The sequence below is a fragment of the Haliotis rubra genome, unplaced genomic scaffold (genome assembly GCF_003918875.1).
Source record: "Haliotis rubra isolate DU_JTF1 unplaced genomic scaffold, ASM391887v1 Scf1177, whole genome shotgun sequence".
NCBI lineage: Eukaryota > Metazoa > Mollusca > Gastropoda > Lepetellida > Haliotidae > Haliotis > Haliotis rubra.
The window spans coordinates 184,903-202,648 of NW_025765089.1; the positions used below are offsets into that span (position 1 = coordinate 184,903).

The window sequence follows — 17,746 nt, forward strand, 5'->3', positions numbered from 1 at the left end:
AACAATTCCAAACGTTACTCCATTCAATGACATCCTTGACTACTATACTTGGGAATCATTGCTTTATATGTGTCAAATACTGAATGATTTTATGCATAAAGTTATACATGAATACATGAATATTAATGTTGACATACGTCTCATCATACCCACTTACTGTCAAAGTGAGCTATTGTTTACTATTCTAAGCAGTATTGGTCAGATGTGTATTCAGTCAAAATCGTCTTTCCATTTAAACGTGATTACATTGTTATCATAGAGATCTGTATGATATTTTCTGGAGTGGGTAATAAATCAACAGTTTTCATTTAAGGTCCAGGTTTAGGATTTGTAACCTATCCAGAAACCCTGGCACAACTTCCTCTTCCTCGGCTGTGGTCATTCCTGTTCTTTCTGATGTTGCTAACAGTTGGTCTGGATTCACAGGTACTGTCTGCATGTATCCATGGAAGTGTTTGATATTGAATAATAAAGACGGCCTCAGGAAACTAACCAACTCCCAACCAACGACAATTTTTAACCAGCACTGAGCATTTCCAAACTAAAATTCAACTGTACAATGATATTTAGACTGATGTAAAACATGTCATTGTAATCCGCAAAGTGTCCAATGAACTGATGTTTCTTTCAGTTCATGGGTGTTGAAGTCGTTATTACCGCTCTGGTTGATCAGTATCCACAGCAGCTGGGCAAAAAGAGGATCCTTGTAACTGGAGGATACTGCCTCATCGCATTTCTTCTTGGAATCATATTCTGCACACAGGTGAATATACAAATTAGAAGATAGAATTTCTCCTCAAATGTAACAGCCATAGTTTCACAGCTGCATGCAAATACAGTGATTGTGTATTTACTAACAAAGGTCACAAAATGCTTCAGACGTCTGTGATATTTGTATTCATTCATGGAATTTGTGACTCGTTTTCTGGGAAGATTTATGGCACATGTCTTTTTGATAATGCGAACATAATTCAACTGACCACTTATGTGATGACCTAAACAGGCTGCATATCTTTTGCTCGGAACTTCACGGATCAGTGGTAGTAGTAGTAACTTCCCAAATAGGCTTTCTTGTCTAGGAATCCTTTGCGAAAAGAGATGTTCACACAACTGCTGGTCTTGACTCAATGTGAGATGTAATGTCAGCGGTTCAAGACAAAAAGGTGACCATTTCATATGTAGAGGCCACAAAATAATACAGACCTGCTTTGTTTGTAGGGAGGGCCGTACATGTTTCAGCTGGTGGACTGGTATATATTCTCCCTTGGACCAATGGTGATATGTACACTGGAGTGTGTCGCCGTGGCATGGATCTACGGTGTGTATGGCAAAACATTATTTGCATGCAAACCATGAAGCATATATCGGCATGGAAAGATAATTCTGATGTTGTTGTTGTTTCTCACACATTCAATACGTGCCACCTAGCTGCAGAAGGTTTTACTGCCATGAGATCGAGTTGGCAGTTGTAAGAATCGACGTTTTACATATAAGGTTCGTGATGGGTCAATATCATACACGTGACCTTAGGCAGCCGATCATATTAGAGCAAAGAACCCAAACATTCAGCTTTATGTAAAATCGTGCTGTTCTGAACGTGTTAAGAAAGTAATTGAACCCCATACGTAAAATATGAAACTTTGTAGACGTATCGTGCAAGGTTGCTACCTGTGACCAATAAAGTCTCATGCATATATTTTCGCATTAAACATCGTGTACCATCGTGAAGATCGAGGTGACGACTTACATTACATGATCGCACGAAAATGTGGAAATTGGAACGTTTGACAACTTTTATGAGTACTTTTGTTGATTTTACTCATTAGTTTATTATTATTTTTATTTCATCGAACCATCGTTATTTTGCTATTTGGCAGTTTAGATGTGACCTGTACGAAGTATATGTACGAGAACTGTTTATTTAATAACATTGTGAAAAATGTCTATGGTCAATTTAAATGTAACATGTGTTACATTGTGAAAAGTGATATATCTAACGAATGAATCATATGTCAGGTAGGTCCTTAAAATTATATGTCTGGTCGGTGATCCGGCTTCCGGTGGCTGGGCACCAATTATCGAGCCTGTGGCGCTGAATAGGTGAAATTTTCTAATTTGGAATGGCAAGGCCGATGGGTATCCCTGGTATCCCAAGGTAAACTAGGCCAGGCGACATACTCGATCGTGTGGTTACCTTGGTGTCCTAGTTTGATGGCGTTGAGCATTCAAGATATCAGTCACTGGATTGTCAGGTCCAGATTTGATTATTTAAAGGGCACCTTAATGTGCTAAATTATTGCTGAGTGCGACTATATACATCGAACAAATGAAACAAATTCTACAATCACATCGCTGAGCAGCTGGATTTTCATCATCAAAGTGAGCATTTGTTTGTGTCAGGTATGAATCGGATCAGTAGCGACGCTAAGATGATGTTTGGGAAGCAACTGGCGATGCCTGTAAAGATCCTCTGGGCATTCGTAACACCAACAATCTTAATAGTAAGTACAATAGTGTTCAATAGTTTCATCGAGGTATGGACACACTGCATACTGTACATGGTGGTCCACAAGACATTCCTCATCTCGTGGCCATATACCTTTAGTGTATGAAGTGTGACAGTAACACCATGCGTCACATAATTACCCAAACTCATCCCCTACCAACCGTAGCTGGGTGGCCAAATTTACAGCAACATCCAATCAGTATATGTCCTGCCAACACCAAGCCTAAAGCAGCGCCATTTGCAATGTGTGTCCCTTTCAAAGGAAATACCCCCCACCACAACAGTTGCCTCCACAAGAAGGAAGCAGCAAACAAACGATATTTCATCAGCTCTACACTTCTGAAACTGTATGAAAGCCAAATGCACGAACTCTTCCAAAGGCCCTGAAAGACCGTAAGTGTACAACATAAGCAACACCAACGGAGGTTAAGTCTCTTCCCGACAGATTAAAACATCTACCTCGAGTGAGTGAGTGAGTTAATATTTAACGTCACATCGGCAATATTTCAGCCATATTGTGACGACAAACATCTGCCTCGAAGTCAGAACGAAAATCAACAATGTCCACATGTGCCAATGACTAAGTAAGATACCAGAACATCCCAGATATCCAGACCTAAACCGGAGGGTTGTATCCAGCGCTTATACCTAAACAATCTTTCATTCCATCCGAGGGTATCAATCATAATATGAATTAATTCCAATGGTTCTCATCAATAATCTTAAAACTCGCAGTTCGGATCTATCATCATAAGAAACATCCTGAAACATGTCGGTGCTATGAGTATTCTAAACCTACAATGTATCACCTCATCTAAATGTATGCAAGTGACAAATCCCTTCTAGTTTCAACAGAAACTAGATGCATGTGTTACAAATTGTACGTTATCGACCATAACATGAGCATACGTCAATTATATAGTGAGTGAGTGAGTTAAGATTTAAAGTCACATCGGCAATATTTCAGCCATATCGTGACTAAAACTAGTTCTAACTTTGTAATACAGACATATAATATATAAAACCCTGTCAACGAAGGACAGTAAAACAACTAGAATATCACAATTAGGTTTAAAACTAGTGTCGAAGGTTAAAACTAATAGCACTATTAGGACAATACAAGATAAAAACAGGCTATAGATCGCCAACAACTGAAGGTCGATCACCATACTAGGGACCATGGGGACTTACAGTACCTTGGTCAATTATATAGAGACCTCTTCTTATCCACGTTGCCTCTTCATTTTACGTTCAGACAGCTTTCATCCTGACACTTCTCCGCTACCAGCCACCAACCTATGGCAAGTACGTGTTTCCTAGCTACGCCTCTACAATCGACTGGATCATTGCAGTGCTGCCCCTTCTACCGATACCAGTCTACATGGTCATGACTGTCAGGAAGCACATGGCGACCAATTCCCTGAAGAAGGTATGTGTGCTTCTTCATATTTGGCTCTTCAGTGTACTTCTTCCAGATATGTTAGGTTGACCTTAAAGGGATAGGGTGTTTTTAGGGATAATGGTCTATGGGATGGTTCCAAAACAATAAGGCGCCAACTCACGAAAAATGACTAAAGTACTGTCGGGAATAGAAAAAAAACTTTTTTTTCGCATTGATATGTACAATTTATGTATGTAGTTAATATGTGTAAGTGTAAACTATCTGTTAAACTAAGTTCGGCCTAACTACAGTCTCACTGGTAGGGAGATAGGAAACGTAGAAACAGGACTTTACTGAGGAGGGATTAGTGCAGAAATGAGAAACGACTTATTTGGAACAGACCATCGCTTTATGCAAATAAGTGTGCGATGATATTATATCACAAAGGACAATGTTTAAATGTCCATTTTGAAATTAAACCCAAGTCTGGGATAGTACAAGTAGCCGCACATACTCACATGCATGCACGTCGTCATATGAGCGAGATATTCTCAAGCTCGACGTTCAACCAAAGTACTTTGTTTCATCGCTATATGGCTGATATATGGACAGTGCAACGACAAAATTTTAACTCAATCAATCAGCTCATATGTGTTGTCCCCAGCCGTGATCGTGCTGGAAAATTGCTAACGGTGTGGTAGAACAATACTCAAACATTCTTTTGCACAGTGGAGTCAGATTTCATGTTCAGCCCAAACATTAATCGGGTACTCAGTCAACATTTCTGGATAAAGAATGTGAAAGTATGTATCGTAGAATATTCTCTCCAGCACCTGTCAAGACATTAATGTTGATAATGCCTTTACTAATTTGTTTCCTTCCACAGAGTATAAAGATTGCCTTGAGGTCCTGATGCTGACTGGCGTCCTGCAAACTCCAGATGAGGAGTCAGAGTGAAGGATCAACAAACAGCACGACCACCTTTTAAACTTCCAGCAAGGCTATCATCACACATTATTTTCTAAAACCATTATATTGTGACAATGATATAACACACCTAACAGTAACCTGTTATATATGTATCAAATTATACAGAAACGCATTAATCGATTCATAAAGCTGTGGTAATAGAAATATATATTTGTCGATTTTGTATGTTCCACTTTGTCGTATTTGTTTTACGCACTGCTTGCTCTTGTACACAGAAGATATAAAGCGCATATAATTATCAAACATTGTTATCATAGTTTCATCACAGTAGTGAATCTGCAATCGCATTACTGGATTTCTGGCCAATCACTTGACTGTTTGACACGTGAAGGTCCGGGTTAGAATGAACCTTCAGTAACCCATGCTTTTCGTAAGAAGTAACTAACGGGGTCGGGTGGTCAGGCTCGCTGGCCTGGTTGACCCATGTCATTGGTTCCCAATTGCGAAGATCGATGCTCATGCTGTTGATCACTGGATTGTCTGGTCAAGACTTGATTATTTACAGACCGCCGCCATATATCTGGAATATTGCTGAGTGCGGCGTAAAACTAAACTCACTCACTAACCTGACTCATTGGTTTGGTTTGCAGGTGATGCTTGTGGTTTTTGGTGTTGTGAATACATGATTTTCATGTGTCCATTTATACAATTGTTACCGATATTTTGTCTTTCACGCTCATCGAAATCTGTTACGTTGAACATCTAAGACTATTCTGCAGCACTGACATTATATAGTTATTGATATATTAGGCTGAAGAAAACAAGTATGCACCGACTCATCTACAATAGTTTTTGCTGTAATTGAGGTCATTACAATTATACCTACGGAAACATGTAACTGTCAACAACATTATATTTGATAAAATTAAAGCTATTTGAAAAGTTGTAAAATAACCCTAAATAAACATGTAGCAAACACTTTGCATGAAAGTATGCTTTTGCCACGAACGCTTTGTGCACAATAAACTTACTTTTTGCATGCTGTTGACACCTGAAGTTCACACACCTAATTTGAAAATTGAAGAACGTCTGATTATTCTCGAGCCTCTGAATGTTGTGGAAAACACGTTAATTTCAACCTAAACTGCACGAACGTCATGCCACGGCTTACAGGAAATCAGCGTCTCCACGCCGTGGGAATGGCCCAAAATAAAGTGGTCATACGTTTTGGTGTCCTTCGAAACAAGATCTCATCTCTATAGAGACGTTTTCAACATAATGGGAACACGATAGATTTGGCTCGGGCCGACCGTCCACGCGTGACATCAAGTCAGCATGACAACCACATCGGCTGACCCATCCAGGGCATCGACTCCAGACTGCCAGTTTGACTGCTCGAACCATTCCTGGCTTACGTTTCTATCAGTTAAAGGACCGCACGGAACCGACTGAGGGAGCACCACATCTGGCCCCGATGGCCAGCAATTCGTCCAATGTTACTCCAGCGTCACCGACGGGCACGTCTTGCCTGATTGTACGGTACAGGAAACAATATGTGATGGTGTTTTGTTCACTGACGAGTGGAGATGTCATCTGGACAGCTCAGATTGCAGGACAAGGGTGTACAGACGGCGAGGTGAACAGTATGCTGACGCTTGCGTTGTTCACAGTGAGGTGACGAAAGTGTTATGGTATGGGTGAACATCACGTCTCATGGTCGGACACAACATTGTCAATGATAATCGGACATGTCTGCGATGCAGGGATGAGATCATTGGACCTCATGTGCAGCCGTTCATTCAAGGACAGAAACGTAACTTCACGCTTCAGCAAGATAATGCCCGTCGCTCGTCTTGTGACAGAGCTGTTTCTCCGGACCTGTCTCCTATCGAGCATGCCTGGGATGAAATAGAGTGACGTCTACGTCAATCCCAGAATCAGCCATTGGCGTCAGGTGAATTGGGACAAGCGTTGATTCAGACATGGAAACACATTCCCCAAGCTTTCTTCAATCGTTTAGTGTTTGTCTATGCGCTGTCATTGTCAAGCCTACATCAACGGCAATTGTGGACACACACGATACTTAGTTTGTGAACTTTTGACACCCATCTCTTCAATGGCGTGTGACGATGCCTAATGTCAAATCATACAGATTTCGATATTATCCTGTCTACAGTTATTCAGGGATTAAGGAAAATACCAGAAATCATGTGATCTTTTTGCATTAAAAATGTCATAAAATCAATTTGCCCAGTTACTTTATTTCAGTAGTATTGGGAACTTTTTCTTTCCTTTGCACTTTGTGCCTGTCATGCCGATACCTGTACATTTAAAGGTCACATGCAACCAAAAAATCAAACAGTATTTAAAACACAATTATCACTTATTCATGACATATAATATACATTGCTGATTATGAAAAAAACATCTACACAAAATTATAAGCGTACAATCGCAAATCAAAAGTGCAATATTTTGTACTTGGGTTTACTTCCCAAGAAATGAAGCAGTCGGGATACCGAACCCCGTCAGAGCGGGTGGGTATGCACTCAAGTGTAACGGCTGGTTCATTTGCAGATGCCCTCACGGCTCATTGTGTGTGTATACATAGAGATGTTGGGTTTTGTAAATACATGCTCATGTTTTGTGCATAACATTATGCAATCAACAGACGTCATGACATGTCATGTGTACAAGTATCACACCTGCCTGTCTGTGTAATTACATAATGTGACAGAGACCAAACTCGGGCCATAAATCAATGCGTTTTGTTAAGTTCAAATTGCATGTGGTCAGTGATTGAAGTTGTGTATTGAATATTGCCATTAGCAGACAGGCATAGGTGTCAATAAAACAGACATTGAGTTTTGTCTGCGCCAACGACATATCTATATCACAGTTAGAAATTCTGTCAACGCCAAATAATGACATTGCTTTTAAGTATCGAACTTAGAAAGTGACTCGGTAAGAAGAACGTGTGGTGAAATAGACAAATGAAATTATATGAACAGTTAAATCGGTAATCTACTGTCATAACATATATGTCAACAAAACATTAGAATAATAGCTCACACCAAAGCCTTCACCGAGTATTCACCGGACAACCCGCTTCCAAGCTGCGCGAACCCATTTTAATGCGCATGTGCTATGAGCACAGCGTAGCCCAGCTGTTGAAACAACATTTTTCCCAATGCACTGGGGGAAAATTAGTGAATCGTTTGAACTCATCGCGGTTTTTTTCATCGCGTTATTTTCGACTTTATAACTTGAATTTGCATGTTTGATGATTTGTTTCGGTTAGTCCAAAGTTGTGTTTTACGTTGCATGTGACCTTTAAAGAAATTGAATTTTGTGTCGAACGCGCAGTATGTGTCATCGTGACGCAGGATATGACGTCATGTCCGGTTAGCAAAAGGGATGACGATCATGTCTGGAGTTCGTACTTTCACCAGAAACCAGAGTTTTGGGGGGCAATTTCTATCCTGCAGTTTTCAACACATGTACTGATATACAGTTTCATCATTGCCGTAACTGTGCATGTGATTATGTGCGATTATTTCAAAATGCTTTGGGTTGTGCTGAAATACATTATTTCCAATAAATATCACGTGGAAGCCACCCTCAAAATAAAATCTTTTCTCACCCAAAATAGCTTCATGAACAATCTGTGAGATATAGAAATGACAAAAAGGCTTATGTCATTTTTTGATAGACTCAGTTCGTCGGCGATTTTCAAGTTCAGAAAGAATTTAACAATGGAGTCGCTTTTAGTGGCAAGTTTATTTTGGGGAGTTCAGGTTATCAGGCATTTTATATCCACACACCGAGGCTCCTGTTCCACCTCTTGAATCCACTTGAATCACTCTGGGGTATCATTGAGTGAGTGAGTAAGTAAATGTTTTTAAGTCGCATCGGCAATATTTCCGCCATATCGGGTATCACTGAATGAAATAATACCCTTTCTGTTTTGTTTTACTTGTTTTTTTGCCAATGTGTTCTAATCAGTTTTGCAAATAAACAAAAATGACAATCATAAAACATCATGCCTGAAGCAGTGTCTCATTGTGTGATTCCGACTGATTTAACTTATTGTTATTTACCATTTGCATTTACAATTTGTTACTATAAGAGTTAAGTTATTAAATAACCTTATTTTTTAAATAGCATACATTCTTCAACTATTATTGTATGATTTTGGAAAAGTAATATGAATGGAAAATCAATAGAAATATTGGTTGACTTAACTATTGATTCTATCAAAGGGAATATTCATCCCACGACCTAAGTGTGTTATATTCAAGTGGTAAGTATTTACATGCTAACGAAATATGAATGGTACGAAAATAGGTCAACTATATTTCATCTGCACAAAATTGGAATGTTTATGAATGGTGTCTTTTCTCTGTATTGTAACCCGAGAAATGGCGTTTGTTGACATGATATATACAAGCAATATATCATATGAAGTTTACTTTATCAATAACTTATCAGAGTTAAATGAATAAATAACATTATTTTAAAATAGCATACATTCTTCAACTATTAGTGTATGATTTTGGAAAAGTAATATGAATGGAAAATCAATAGAAATATTGCTTGACTTAACTATTGATTCTATCAAAGAGAGTATTGTCATCCAACGATCTAAGTGTGTTATATTCAAGTGGTAAGTATTTACATGCTAACGAAATATGAATGGTACGAAAATAGGTCAACTATTTGTCATCTGCACAAAATTGGAATGTTTATGACTGGTGTCTTATCTCTGTATTGTAACCCGAGAAATGGCGTATGTTGACATGACATAAACAAGCAAAAAAGTTGACATTATCAATACTTTATAGAACAAGGAATGTGATATTTCAAATATTCAAATTCATTATATAAGGAAGAATCGGTAAGTGACAGATCCAGAGAAGAATTTGTCCCCGTAGCCGGATGTAAATAGGTTGATGAATCATTGTTAAATATACATAGGTTATTATCTGAAATGAATTCCTCAAGGATTTTACCTTTATTAGTAGTATTTGCATTTCCCCAAATCGGGTTGTGTCCGTAAGGATTGCCCATGATGGGACAGATTTTAAGATGGGTTGAGATGAATTGGGCTTTACGTCACATCGGCATTTTTCCAGCTATATAGTGACGAGAACAAGTCTGCTTTAATAATCATTTCAAATATGAAATCCAAATACATATCAACGTCCCTCAGGTAGTTAACAATCAGATGTCCGCTCACGCAAGAAAATAGTTCTTTCAGATTTATCGCAGTCGAAAAGTCCACACAGTCAAGCAGAATATGCTTGATGGTGAACACCTCATCGCACGAGACACACATGGGAGGTCCATCCCCATCCGTTTTCAGCAGATAGTCATGAGTAAAGCGACTGTGGCCAATACGACATCGTCGTAAAATCATATCATCACGTCTTGACTGACAACCCAAGTAGGTATAACCAATTGTTGGCTTTAATTCATACAGTTTATTTCTTCCTACTTAAGTTTCCCACCTTTCTTGCATGAGATCCGGAGTATAACTTTTGATAGTGGGCTTGAAATCACTGTACGGGATCAGCAGTGGCGATAAGGGTTTGTCAAGAGCTGTTTTAGCTGCAGCATCATGACCCGGCAACCAGCAGAGGACGATTTCACTTTGGCCAGTAGAAAGATCGTTGTAAAGTTTTAAAATGTCTAGGATGATAAGGTGGCTGGAGGTAACATTTTGAAGTGCTTGAAGGCAAGATAATGAGTCTGTAAAAACGATGATTTTTTTTAAATGGTTCTGTTGTTTAATATAGGTCAAAGCTGTCAAGATAGCTTTGGTCTCAGCAGTGAAAATCGAACTATTGTCGGGGATTCTGGAGGAGACAGTCTTGGCTCCAATGACTGTAGCACTGGCAACTTGGCCATCATTCTTGGATCCGTCTGTGAAAATGGATCTTTGGGTGTCATACTTGGAACGTAACTGGTTGTATTTCTGTTTGAATACCATAGGATTTGTTTCGGACTTCTTGAGTTTAGTGAGAGTAAGATCGACCTGCGGTTTCACCATCTGCCAGGCGAAGACAGGAGCTATGATATGGAGATCAATTTTAGCTGCAGATATGTGTAGTTGAATTCTGATTCCAAGTGGTGGAACCAGGCTTGGCAGTTTAGGAAACAGGTTTTCAAAGAGTATGCTGAATACTGGATTGGACTCATCTGAGCGTAATTTAGTGATATACTGTAGTGAAAGTTTAATGCGGCGTTGTTCAAGGGAAGGTTCGTTAGCCTCAGCATAATGAATCTGGTTTTCCTAAATTGCTTTTGCAGGCTCCACCATAAACAATGGAGCCGTACTCTAGTTTAGAGCGAACCAAAGATCTGTATAAGTGACAAAGGGTAGTCTGACACCCTCCACACTCTGTATTTGTAACGACTTTTAGTAAGTCCAGAACCTTCAAGCACTTGGTTTTCAAATATTTTATGTGTGGTAAGAACGTCAAATGACGGTCGAATATGAGTCCCAGGAATTTGGCCTCTTCTACTACCTTGATGGGAGTACCATCTAAAAATAGGTCTGGATCCTTGTGTGGTTTGTATTTACGAAAAAAGTGAATACAATTTGTTTTGGATTTTGAAAACTTAATGCCATTTTCATTGGCCCATTTTTGGATTTTGTTAAGGCAGAGTTGCAGCTGCCTTTCTATTGCATGCATGTTCTTACAACGACATGAAATATTGAAATCGTCCACGAAAACGGACCCATCAACACAACTGTTCAAAACGCTAGTGAGGGTGTTATTTTTTATGCTAAAAAGTGTGACAGACAGGATGCTGCCTTGAGTGAGTGAGTGAGTTATTATTTAACGTCATATCGGCAATATTTCAGCCATATCGTGACGAGAACACTTGACATTAAAAAAGAATATATATAGATAGTATATAAACCTGCCGACAAAGGACAGTAAAGCAACTACCCAGCGGGCACACAACGTTGAATCAACGTTGAATTTTGGTTGTTTGGTTGATCAACCTTTAATAAACGTTGATTCAACGTTTATCATGCGACCAAAGAAAGTTAGTCGAGATTCGTTTAGTTATCAACGTTGTTTCAACGTAAGGAACCAACAAACTGCCAACTAATTGTTTCCTTGGCAAATTTGATACATAATTCATATTGGTAATAGGTATCCAACTTAGCAACTATCATTTCGGAACATTAATTTCATAAAAGATCAAGATCGAGCTAAAGTACTGTCGGAAATGCTAGAAAAATGCTTTTTAGCCTTAATATCTTTATAAAGGTGATAAATGTACTATGTTGTCAATATATCAACTCGTCTATTGCCTACCTAATATTTATTGCAAATGATTTAATATTCCCATGCATTTAGAGGGCAGTTTACAGGAGAGAATTTGGTACCAAAACAGCAACTTAAGATTTTTTCAGAGTTCAACAACAGAAATCTGAAATAGTCTTTACATTTATGCTAATAATACAGGTGGTGTAAAAATATGAATTAACGTGTTTTTAAACAAATAAATGTTGAATGTTTGTGTTACTTTACTTAATTATCGTTTCTTTGTTGAAGAAATATAATATAAATGTTAAGTCTTGATAAATAAGTTTCCCGTCATGCATGCACATCTTTATCACAGCGTCCACTATGGCCAACGGTTTGTAATCGATTGTTGCAAAGGTTTATAGGTTTTTTCTGCTTAAAAAAGACAGAGGGAAACCTTTCATTAAGTTAGAAAGGGTTTATTACAGAACTTGTAGAGCTGTTGGCATGTCTTACCAACATGTTTACAATAATGTAAACAAATCAGACAAGACAGGGACCGTCTCAAATGCAAAACCGGGACGTAAAACCATCCTTGACAACTTTGACAAGGGAGTGCTTAGACGGGCGGTCTACAAACTTTATGAGAAGAAAAATATATATATTCTAAAGAAGCTACACCAGTGACTTCGTTAAATCTTTGGCCAATGTTCACAACTAGATTAAACTGACCGAATTACATCCATATTTTTCAATGAAATATACTGTTGACATGCAAAACATTTATTAAAACGTTGCACATTTCTACAATCAATCGATAAGATAACACAAGTGATAGGATTCTTTCCAATGTACAGTTATTCGTATGTTTATTTCAAAACAAACACACATACACAAATGATCCCTTACATAACCGATACGTATGCTATACGTACACATATTCAACATTTTGCAGAAAGCACCTATTGAGATGACCCCTCGCCCGAGCGTGTGCTCAGGTGTCAATTTCACCTGTCGATACCGTGGATGCTGATGACGTAACACAGGCAGTTAATGTTTGTATCAAATAACGTCCCACTACCCCTTATTTTTCTAAGTTTTTGGTATTTTCATCAGTAAAAACACATTTTAGAGCATGTCTCAAAATTTATTCCCTCGGTCTACATTAGGTAGATGTTTCTTGAAGTGACATTTGTTATTTAAGTAACTGTAATACCTCTGAAATTTAAATATAGGTCAAAAAAACATTTTTCTAGCATTTCCGACAGTACTTTAGTGACAGATATAATCTTATATATTGTTTGATTGTACATCGATCAACGGACGGAAATATTACGTAAATCGCAATGATTTTAGGTATAAAGTCATCAGTTATCCAAATTGCATTACATTTGATATTTTCCCACAAAACTGTCAAAATTGAATAATTCCCGACAATTTGCTTTCAAACACATGCCAGATGTTGACCTTTCGATCGCCTCGTTTGGCCATATCCGGACATGTGCACATTTATCACGCGTGCAAAGGCAGCTGATCGTTTTCAGTTCACTTTGGCGAAGTTCAACGCAATATCGTTCTATTTTCAACATCTTCACGGCATGCTGGTGTTTATTTGGTAAGTATGTCCTTCATGTATAATGAAAACGTAGGAATGTTGTTTAAATCTAGCAGGTCAATGTAGCAAGAAACTCCGAATTAGGGCTCATGTTTTATCTCTTACCGGTATGTCACAGTACATTAGTGGAAGCCCGTGTTTTCCATGAACTTGTTTTGTTATTTTTCAATATATGTGCATGCATATATTTGGCATTTTATTATATAATCGAAAAAGATTTCCTTTCGTACTCATCACCTGATTTGAATTTTGCAAATATGCATTTTCAAATAATCAATGAAGTACATCAATATAAGGGACCGTTCATAATCATATGGCTGCGGGTGGGGGTGATGATTGTAAGGGGTGGGGGGTGTCACCCATTTTGTTCAGGGGAGCTAAGGGGTCAGCATTTTTGTACACACGCACTATGTTTTATATGATGCTTACAAATTATGGGAAGGGGAGAGGGCGTCATATATATTGTACATGACATGCAGGGTGGGGCGTCTCTTATTTTGTACATACACTTTACGGGGGGTGGTGGGGGGTGTGTGTGTGTGGTGTGTAATTCCCATTGTACATGCTTCTCAATTAAAATCATCATCACCCCAAATCCATACATTATGAACGGTCCCTAAGGGCAGCTATACAAAATCGGATAGAGTTAATCTACATTTTATATTGCATCACATTATTATGAACATTAGTTCGTTTGAATAGATCTATCAGTAAATTATGCATTGAGCACGCTCTGAACCCTGTCAAAATATGTATATTATTAGGGGGGAGTGGGTGGTGGAGAATGGCGAAAGAAAATGCAACGAAAATTCACATCAAAATGTCTTGTGAAAGTCTTTGTTAAGGATGAAATTTCATATAATTTATTTGAACTTTTATTTATTTACAAAATGTGTAACTTCACTAATGATTCTTTGATGGGACAATTATCAAAACTGCACCCACAGACTTTCATTCTTACACTTGTTTGGAAGGGATATAATAATTCATGTCTGTTGAAGGTTAAAATCTTACATACAAAAGAAGTAATTTAGTAAGGAACATTTAATTATGAAATAAGATATAATTTTAATGGAATTTGCAGAAATCTCATCTTCGAAGACTGGGTGGCAGCAATTTTGTGGTTCACATAAAATGAGCAATGCTAAGGTAACACGTTTTTAACGTTTCACTTGTTTCCAGTATATCCACCTCAAAGTTTAAGAGAAAGATGATAATGCTCTTTCATTACCACCTGTTTTGAATATTTGTGATAATGTTTGGTCTTTTTTGGTGATAATAGTTGGTCTTTATCTTCATATATATATTAAGGTTGATCATGTAAGAGAATAATTTGACAATGATTTCTCCCGGAGATGTTTAGTTTAATGAGCACTCCCTTGCTTGGCGCCATATTGTTTTTCGCGGTAAAAAGCTGGATGCGACATAGCACGCGAGAGGACAGAAGTCATACATTTATAGAGATATATAGATGTTTATTGCTGGGAGACACACTCTTCAGGTATTTGGTCAGCTGTAGAATTTGAATATGATGTTTTTTATTATTGTCAAAGGGTAGGTTTTTCATTATTTGCGATCTAATATGTGTGCAGTGAAACATACTGAGATTTGGAAGAGTCCATTATTTAAAGTACAGGTATTGTTAGATATCAGCATTTTATGTACGTGTTCCTTTGTCAAGATCATTTATCGAGTATATTAGAGAGAAGATGTATATTTGTAGTGTTTTAAATCAGAGTTATTTTCAGTGTATGACTTACATTTCAATATGTTTTGGCCACCTGTCACCCCTTTGGTCAAATAGAGTAGGACTTCAATTTCTTGGAATTGAGAGTCAGAGATACACTGTTTCCAAGAATTTACGTGTGCCAGCGATGTTTGTTTACGAGGACATTTAAGACTTTTTGAGTGTAGATTGGAGTTGTAAGAGATGTTATTCAATGTCTTATTATTCAGGGTATGATAGATTATTTCTGGCAGTGTAGAGTTTAATCTAATAATTTCATTGTTCATGATTCAGAGAAGCATAGTTATGACGTCGCAGATATTATACGCACACATAATTCATTATATGAGAGATTTTCTAAGCGTTCCTATAAGAGATTAAGTGTAAACAGTTATGAATTATAAAGAAGTTATTGATCTGAGTTTTATGAGTGTACAAATGCCAAAGAGAGAGAGAGAGAGTAGATAATAGAGTATATAGAGAATATATTGTATACTTATGAGAGCTCATTATTGTTTTCAGAACTCCATGATCCATACTTCCTTGTGTTTGGGAACAAATGGTGTTGGAAGACCTCCCACAATAGACTTGTTCTTTGACCTGTGAACTACCACCCATTTTGTTTTCTTATCATTTAATGTAAAATGGCTTTTGTTACAATTTATGACTCCTGATAGCCAAATTGCTACATCAGTACAACTATTTAATTTGAAATAATCGTTTCCGAGAATCTCTAAAGAAAACTAAATCTGACAGAATAACAACAATCTTCCATTGTTTTGCAGGACAATGTCAAACAATTAGATGTCAAGAATGGATGTTGATGGGCAAAACGGCAAGTTTTCTTTTAAGAATACAAGGTTGTATTCAATCATCTCTGGTAAGTTAATTACCATATGCAGCATTTTCATCATGACCATAGCAAATAGTATATGACAGTAAAGCATCGTCTAATTCATCCTAATTCATAGTCTAATTGAATAATCAACTTGCAATTGAGGATTTTCTTTGAAAATATTTAAGAAAACTTCCATTCCTTTAGTTGAAAATATAAATTGTTTACACTTTTCGTCATATTTTGTATTGATGCTGTTCATATGTTCACATGCCAAGTTACAGCAGTGAAATGAACCTTTCAAGTGACTGATTAAACAAATACTTGAATCATTTAAGACAATATATCTTCCATATGAATTATTCATGTATTTAAGTATAAAATTTCAGAATGTGTCCTATCTTATGGGAATGAGATGGGAATGCATCCGAAGCAAATTTCAAGAAACAGTTAGGAACGTTTCTGAAGTATCGACCTGACCGCCAGGCAGGGAGTGGCAGAAAAAAGAGGCTGATAATTGTGTTTTTGGAGTTGTACTTGTGTTGAAAAATCTGAACTGTGGTATTGAAATTGGTGGCGTAAATGTCAGTTTAATGCTATATGCAGATGATATTGTGTTATTAGCACAACAGAGATCACCTACAGACTATGTCATGTGTGATGTTTTACACTATGCATTAAACCACGTTTCTCTGTGTGCGTGTGTGTTCATAAAGATTTCATGAAAAGTGACTTGTTCTATGTGCTGTCTTCAGGTATAGTTCCTGGTCATCTTGGATCCCTTTCATGGTGAAATTAAATGCATTGTGTTTATTCAGGGGTCTGTCTAATAGCTGAAATTCAGACAAAATGTCTTCTCGGGACAATTTCCACCTTTTCAAGATAACAATACAACAGTAAATAGTTTTTCTTAATTTGGAATACTCTTTTCTTCTTACTGGAATTATATTTCCAACTGACATAAAACTTAAATGAACATTATATTGAATGTGGAAATTTAACCAAGTATTTTATCAGGTAAATATTTTTACTGCAATTTTCTGTTTGAACACTGTTTATTGCAGGTAGCTTTTTGGTTATTTTAGCTGGATGCAGGAGTTTGGTGCTACTTTAGTGTAGTTTAAAGATGAAGTCTATTTACAGGAAAGCGTAATACTTCCCAGACACAACCACGGAACAACCCATTTTCAACGTTAATATGTCAAACTTCAACGTTGATTCCACGTCGGATATGTACGTCTAAACAACTTTCATATACAACCACGGAACAACCCATTTTCAACGTTAATAATATGTCACACTTCAACGGTGATTCCACATCGGATATCTACGTCTAAAAAACTTTCATATACAACCTATTTTCAATCTAATTTCAACGTTGGGGACCAACCTATTCTCAACGTTGAAACAACATTGATGTGCCTGCTGGGTAGGGTATCACAGATATACATGTAAAACTAGTAATTGAATCTAAAACATTTTAACTAT

At 37.5% G+C, this 17,746-nt stretch overlaps 1 protein-coding gene and 1 long non-coding RNA gene across 3 annotated transcripts; both read left to right on the forward strand.

Moving 5' to 3' along the window:
- The first annotated feature begins 665 nt into the window (after positions 1-665).
- On the forward strand, positions 666-16,246 carry LOC124258790. Of its 2 annotated transcripts, none has more exons than XR_006893683.1 (3): positions 666-763; positions 1,219-1,320; positions 16,236-16,246. It is a non-coding gene; the product is annotated as an uncharacterized LOC124258790 (long non-coding RNA). The 2 variants fall into 2 exon arrangements; XR_006893687.1 differs by lacking the exon at positions 16,236-16,246 and adding an exon at positions 5,383-5,413 and having other exon boundaries at positions 1,219-1,318.
- Positions 2,415-4,980, forward strand: LOC124258777 (sodium-dependent dopamine transporter-like). Its single transcript, XM_046692869.1, has 3 exons — positions 2,415-2,501; positions 3,762-3,935; positions 4,774-4,980. The coding sequence occupies exons 1-3, from the start codon at positions 2,430-2,432 to the stop codon at positions 4,798-4,800; spliced, it is 273 nt and encodes a 90-aa protein (XP_046548825.1). The 5' UTR covers positions 2,415-2,429; the 3' UTR covers positions 4,801-4,980.
- Positions 16,247-17,746: the final 1,500 nt, after the last annotated feature.